We start from the raw sequence: 7671 nt of genomic DNA on the forward strand, positions 1-7671 counted from the left end.
TAAATATAATGCCCTTAAATCATCCCAAAACCATCTCCACTCCTGGTCTGTGGAAAAATTGTCTTCCATGAAACTGGACCCTGGTGCCAAAAAGGTTGGGGATCACTGAGCTTAAGGACAGAAAGAAAGAGAACGAATTTCTTAGGGGAAAGGAAACTATGCAATGGAGGAGAAAAATCATGAAACAGACGTAGGAGCTTAAAAATAGTTAGCAGAATAAAGCAATATTCTGATTTCTGTATGACATCATAAAGAAAAGACAAGTTCAATGAAAATTAACTTTATTTCTGGATATATCACATTAAAATATATACCATATTTACTCAGAATATCATAATTAATGCAAAAATAGAAATCTCTTCTTCCCTTAAAAGTTAAGTACAATACTATAGTTTAAATACATGATATTTAAGTCAGGTCTTCAATCTTAGCTTCTCAAAACAAAAAGTTCTACTGTTTATATATCTAATTTATCATACAAAACATATACAAAAATATAATTGTAGTGTAGAAAAGTGAAGTCACCAAAATATAACTCATGCCCTTTACTTTACACAGAATGTATTCTAGTTAAATTTTTTCAAGAGCTTCACCAATTAGTCGAATAGCTACACTCTTGCATTCGTCCATTTGAATGACAAGCAGAGCTTCAAATTTGCCCACCGACTTTGGTTTGAACTGCACAGGCATGTTGATGTAATGCTGGGCTCTGCAGAGAGAAAGGAAAATATCAGCAGTCTGATACTACGGTAACAAGCAAATAACCTGCCACAGTTAACCACAATGTCTGCAGAGAGCTCAGTAGGTTTTTGTGAAAGAAACTAGTCCAGGTACATTCAACTTAAATTTAGTTCTCATTTCTTTGATGTATTATTTAACACGCAACTGGTACAAAGGAGAGAAAAATCTAAATCAAACAGTTCTGTATATATACTCCTGGCTAGCCAATAAAAATGGAAAAGGGGAAATCAGAGTTCTGATCTATGGTGTATGGAACTGCATATTCCATCTACAAAAGCAGGTGCCTATTTACCTAAGAAAAAGTGAGAGCATACCCTACATATTCCAACCTTACTGACTTTGGCAGCATACTCAACTGGGAAGAGAATAAACTGATGTGTCCCATGCTCATCACTAACAGGGCTGTATAGTTTTTGCTCCAAAAATTCACATGAAACCTCTATTAAAAGTCATCTTGAAAACTTATTTTCAGATTATATTGAGGCAGGTAATGCGTGCCCTATGTCTTCATAAAATTAGATCCCAAGAGCTTCAAATATATAACTTTATTCTAGTAGTGAATACATATACTTTATCATTGCCTATCAGCTGTTATCAACTTTCAGTCTTAATCATTTTTTGGTCAAAATTTACAGCTTTTAGACTTCCCTTAGAAGGGAAGTATTTCAATCCTTAGTCTCACCTCAGAGATACATGTTTTAAAGTGTAGGAATGAACTGATATGCTTTTGCTTCCAATGACTAGAAATTTAGAAAATAGTTTATTTTGAAGCTCTTTTCCTAGATATAACTTGATAACATAGGAAAAGATGATATATCTATATCTCTATATAACGATATATATACATTTTAAGTCTGGGTTATTTTTCCCAAATGCATTAATGCCTTATTTTCCCATGTCGAAGCTAGTGTGCCTTTAAAAAAAAATGGTACCTAGTCTATGGCACTGACAAACTACAATTTTCTCTTTCATGTTAGCATTTCTATACTCAGAATAACACAGTACATTTTGCCAACTTAAGGGGCTTTATAATTTATGAATTACTAAAAGTAATAAAATATACCAAAATAAATTTCTGGAAGATCTCATTATTAACAAATTTCAGTATGGAATATAAAACTGTTCTATAGTCAACTGAGGAAGTGTTTTTAAAAACGTATTATGATAAACATATATCTGCTTTAGATTTATAGGTACTTTGAATAAAGTGGAGTGCAATTTAGAAAGATCCATGAAGTTTAATATAGCTAGAGAACACTACTGGTAAGAGGGACATTTTTAAAATGTCCATCTTGTACTGTTATTAAAAACCGTTTTAATCTCTGTTTCTCTCTCTCTCCCCCTCCCGCCCCCACACACGGGAAACGGTAATTATAAAGTATGCTGAACCCAATGGAGAGGTCTAGTTCAAAACCTTTTACTAGCTGATGACTAATTTTATAGCAAAGGCACATTAGAGCAAAAAACACATTAAGAGAACAGAGAGGCAGCTGTGGAAGTGCACTCTAAACTGCTTCATTTCTTATGTGCCTCCATTAATATTTAAAGAGCTTATCAGAACCTACGAACTACATAAACCATAATTTTTCTTTTTTAATTTAAAAGAAATACCTTTTGTAAGAAAAAGCTAACACATTAGCACAGCCAAGGTGCCATCATTACCAAAAAAATTGAAAATAATTTAAGTTGCTTGGTTCCTGTGTGTGGGTGAAAAGTAACAACAGCTCAATGTTACTGTTGTTCCCTGGCTGTGACTTTGTGACAACTGCCTTCCCTCTCAAAAGACCTGGCAGGGTTTGCCAGCTCAGGAGCTGGAGTGGGCCAGGACCTGCAGTGCACTGTGTGCATGGAGACCTGGGCACAGAACAGGAGAAACACAGTAGCTATGACATCTCAGCAGAGATAAGACTTGAATAAAATAGGTTAACAGAAGGATGCTTTTCAGGGCTAAATGTAAATATAAACGAATCTTTTTTAAAGACATGAGAAAGGGATGATCACCTAAAATCCAAAAGAACCTTTACCAAAAATTTAATCATTTCCTTTTACCTTCTTTATAATCTATCACTAGGTAGGCTAAACATCCCCAAGATACATTCATGCTTACCCTCCTCTGCATTAGGCAAAACCCCTTAACTTCTGGGGGGTAAGCTCTCCTGCCTCTTTATGTTGTAGTCAGTTTACACTTCACAGTCCCTGTGCCAATTTTGTGTGTCGCTCCAGAACTTACCGAGAGTAGCCCCATCAGGCCTCACAACAGTCTTGGGAAAGGTGCACATTTATAAGGCAATTATTACCTCATGTACTCTACAGATAACTAAAGTCACATTATTACTTTGAAGTGTGCAGTTAATAGTGTCACAAAGCTGAGTTATCTAATGAATGAAAACATGTTTAATCAAAGGCTGCAAACTGTTTCTCAGAACAGATATGGCTCCACACACCAAAGTAAGCTAACTATTTTTCTCAACCAGAAATTATAATTCCTGAGTCCTTGTCCAAAGTCAAAGTGTCTAATATTTGGGGTAAATGCAAAAGTACCCAATACTTATAAGAACAGCACCTACTATTTCAGTTTTCTGGTAAAAATTCTCAAGTGAGATACTATAGATCTGTTTCTTCTCCAAAGTTGAAAAAAGTCATTCTTATGTATAAAGAAACCAGTTTTTCCACTTTCTTTAATGTAAAATTTAAGCTTATGAATGTGTCATGAGAGAAGTTTTCTATGACTTAGAGCTTTTTCATTTGGTTACACAGATCACAGAATTAGTGCTTTAAACACATGATTTTCTTACTCTTATTTTTATCAAATTTATACTGAGTTTGTGCTATTAGAGTTGATGCTGGAATTTGTAACATTACATATTTATCCTAAGTTCCATAATGATAGTTAACATGGATGAAAACTTTCTGGAAACTCATCATGCTCAGAATAATAAGTATCTGCCAGTAATAAAGTATAAAAGTGCCTTTTTAAAAGTTTAACTTCAAAGCATAAGAATTTTTAAATATTTTAAAGTAATATGTTCAAAGAGTATAAAGCAAACAAAATATCTATTTTAAATGCTAACTTATGTAAACTGCCCAAATTTTGCTGAATTTAAAAATATTTCTCATGTTTCTAAGTTCTTTTAGAAGCTATTAACACAGTAGCTGCATAGAAAAGTAGTGCTCTAATTTACGACAGCTTAAAATTTTCTGGCACTGGGATGGCAAGTCAACAAATTCCACTCTATAAAAATGTCTACTTTTAAATGGCTAATAATGAACACATTTTATATTTCAAAACTGATTTTAGAAAACAAGTTGAAGCTAAACAAAATGGCACCTCATTTATAAAAATTGAATTTCTCATTTTTTCATCATGTCTATAATACTGAAGTCAAGATGAACACGAAAAGGAGAAGGAAGAAGAGAATGATAGCTGTTGCTGCTCTTAAGACAACTATTAAATCCAAGTAGGTTCATACAGAAAAAAATATTACTAGCTTGTTAAAATATTTAGATGATGAAAACTAAAGATGAGTAATATGAAAATAATTTAACATTAATTGCCAAAATTACATTTGATTTTTGGTAATGTCAGTATTCTATGAATTTATAATACTTCAATGACAACTACTGTATACCACAGAAGGATTGCCATCCCCAATTCCCCTTATATCTCTTCATTTAATTCATCTTGTTTCTACACTCCATATTAGCAATAGATTCTGCTGCTTGCAACACTATTGTAATGGAACAGGTTTAGGGTTTTCCTTTTTTTCTGCAAAGGGTCAAGATAACTAATTCGGCTTACAAATTTCAGCTGAAATAGAATTTTTTAAAAATTGGTTAAGAAAATGAAGCAAAGACCCTAACATCAAAAGAGAATTTGAAACCACAATGTATTCAGTAATGAAAGTTAGAAAATGAATGTTTAACTCCAGGAAAGTTTTGACTGCTTCATCCTCTAACCATAAAATGGAAAAGTGACATAAAGCTAAACAATTTAACACCTATTTTAAATAATGATTCTTTACCAAAACTATAGATGAGCGGAAAGCAAACATTTTTTTAAAAAATTATGGTGACATTGGTTAACAAAATCCAAAAAGTTTCAGGTGTACCATTCAATAGTAAGGCATTTATATATTGCATTGTGTGTTCATTGCCCATAGTTAGATTTCTTTCTGTCACTACATATTTGACCCCTTTTCTCCCAGTAGATGGGGCAAACACTGTTTTTTAAAATAGTTGGTAGTAGGCTGTTCAAGGGAATTTAAAAAAATATATAAGATTTCTTGAAACTTTTTAAAGAAGCTTTATTTTTAAAAAATCGTCATTATTATTTTAGATGAGAGATCCTTGACACAAAAATCTGAAGCCCTTCCAGTATGTTCTGCCAGGTGTATGCTAGTTTACATGAACGTATTCCACATGATCTACTTCATGTTTAAAGATATACAACTGTCTAAAGCTGGTTAAGATCAGGGATGTGAACCAGGCAAAGAATAAAAGAGAAACAGAATTAATAATGCAGTTATGGTAAAGTTCAAACTCAGATAATAACAGTATTCGGTATAGCTCGTTTATTTGTACTCAGTTACTAAAATGTTACCTCAACTGGGAATTTAAATAATCTATTTTTAAATAAATGGAACTGCTTTGCAGTTATGCCACTATGTATTTGCAGTACCAACCTGTTACACTATAATACCACTAGTCTTAAATCAATCAGGGCAAACTCACGAACTTGAAGGGTCCAGAGACCACTGGGAGACAAGAACTCAGAGCAGAGAAGCTGGAAAATTGGGGTTTAGTAGTTTTTTAAAACTTAGGCCTTTCTCTTCTACATAGTTGTGGAAGGGATTAAATCGGAAAGCACTGATAAGAAACCGTAATGTTATATCGAAATCTCTGGAGTTAGTTTTGATGGATCCTGCCAGTAAAGTCAACTAAAAGGAAGGTTTTGTTAATAACGGTAAAGATACCATCGTCTGCTGCGCGCTTCCTATGCCTGGGCACTAAGGCTCACACATCTCTTACGTACTCCTCACAACAATTCTATACCATCAGGAGCATTATCATCTCCATTTCACCAATGAGGAATTGGAGGCTTAGCGAGATTAAGTCTATGATAACTTTCCAGATATATTCATCATTGAATTTGTAGTTTGCATCCAGGTCAGTAGCCTTGGGAGGCAATGAAAGTGCTTACCTCCCAAGTACGTAAACAACATGTTTTACAGAACATAGGATAGGAAAGAAAAGGTAAGAGGTGTAGGCAACAGGCTTCCCCCTTTTCAGGATCCCGAGATACATGTAAGTTTCCATACTACAGCACTGTTGGACTTAGTAACTCAGTGAAGACAATCCTAGAATGTTTACCAAGTGATCCAAGTTTTCACAGAATATGACATGTTTTTGGAATAGTCTCCTAATGCTAAAATGAAAGGTCTTATAATAATTAAATGGTTTAATTAAAGATAAAGATAAAATTACTCTTCAGTGTTAAGTCCAATAGAATCCTATTAAAATTCTAAATAAGAGAGACAAAATTTGAGATTTCAACTTAAATGACATCATATGTAAAAAGAAAATTAGCAAAGACAACAAGAAAATAAGGTGATGATTTAAGAACAATACAGGGTATTTGAAGAATGACAACTGGAAAATACCATAATGAAAGTAATGAAAGTTTCCCCAAATAACCCGGGGAAACTAATATTTGTCCAAATTAGTAAAAATTTAGATCCCTGATTCTCAGCATAGTAAAAATAATATTTGAAACAGGAATTATTCTAAAGTTAATCACAAGATAATTAAGGCTCAATGTATTTATATATACATGGCTGGCAAAATACCAGGTAATAGGAATCATATGTAAGTTCAAAACACTGCATGAAGTTTGGGTTGCTATACTATAAAATATACTAGTGGATAGTCACTAAATGTTTTCCCTGCGGGCTCCTTATCTCTTTTCCTATTTATGAAGACCCATGTGTATATTGCTCTGTGGTGTTCGTGACGAAGATGAGGGGCTGCAACAGAGAGAGACCTCCCAAGTCTTAACTCCCAAGAGAAATCTCGATATCCTGAAAATGGAGTCCTGCACTAGGATAACATTTTGATCTATGATAAACTCACCTCAAAGAATATTTCGAATGCTTCACGTAGAAAGGCTCTCGGGGGCTTAAAAACTTCAGCTGGAATTTAATATGAAACACTTTATGAAGTTATGCAAGTTAGATATTTGAATATACATTTGCCTTTGTAAATTTAAGGATAGCCACAAAATTAGGTTAAACAATACTCATAAAAATACATATAAGGGTATTTTTAATACGAATTTACTCTAGTTTTGACTAAAGTTAAGTATTATCCAGAAATATGTTGGTCTGATGGTACAGAAAATATCAAAGAGAAACAGTTAAAAGATAAAAAACATGAAAACAAGCGCTAAATATTTTTGATTTTCAGCTAAAGGGTCATGGACTTACTATGATTTTCTTTTCAAATATATTTAAGGCATTTTAAAAAATTAACTCATTATTACAACTTAAATAAAACTATAACACCAGCTTTTAATTATCGGGAAAATGTTTATCAAGTAGTTGACTACATTTACTTTTTCAAAGCCCACAGCAGTATTTCCAACTTACCGAGTGTGTAATAAAAGAATTATTTCGCAAGTTGACTTTTAATGTCCTCGATTCACCAACTCTAGTTGGCAGAAACCGATATACATCTTCTGGGGCATAAACTCCACGGTGGGTCAAGTCAAGCTGTCTGCTTTGGAAATAGGTTTAAAAGTCATCTATTTAAAATCCATAGTAATTTAAACTATATATATATTAAATTATGAAGAGTTGCTTAGTGTTTTCTCTCACAACTCAGTTAGAAAATAGTTTTCTAATGGCCATTTGACTAAATTGTACAAAGATAAAA

General features: G+C 33.2%; 1 protein-coding gene across 16 annotated transcripts in view; it reads right to left on the reverse strand.

Moving 5' to 3' along the window:
* Positions 1-264: 264 nt before the first annotated feature.
* CEP192 (centrosomal protein 192) overlaps positions 265-7671 on the reverse strand; it is a 138291-nt gene continuing 130884 nt past the window's right edge. For 14 of the 16 annotated variants that reach the window (XM_015587238.2, XM_025044889.1, XM_015587242.2 and 11 more), the window contains 3 exons: positions 7386-7515; positions 6871-6929; positions 265-709 (listed from right to left, as the gene is read on the reverse strand). In XM_015587238.2, the coding sequence (XP_015442724.1) occupies positions 571-709; positions 6871-6929; positions 7386-7515 (328 nt within the window). In that variant the 3' untranslated portion in view covers positions 265-570. The remainder of the gene's footprint in view (positions 710-6870; positions 6930-7385; positions 7516-7671) is intronic. The other 2 variants (XM_015587240.2, XM_025044891.1) reach the window with 2 other exon arrangements.

The sequence above is a fragment of the Pteropus alecto genome, unplaced genomic scaffold (assembly GCF_000325575.1).
Source record: "Pteropus alecto unplaced genomic scaffold, ASM32557v1 scaffold233, whole genome shotgun sequence".
Taxonomy (NCBI): Eukaryota; Metazoa; Chordata; class Mammalia; order Chiroptera; family Pteropodidae; genus Pteropus; species Pteropus alecto.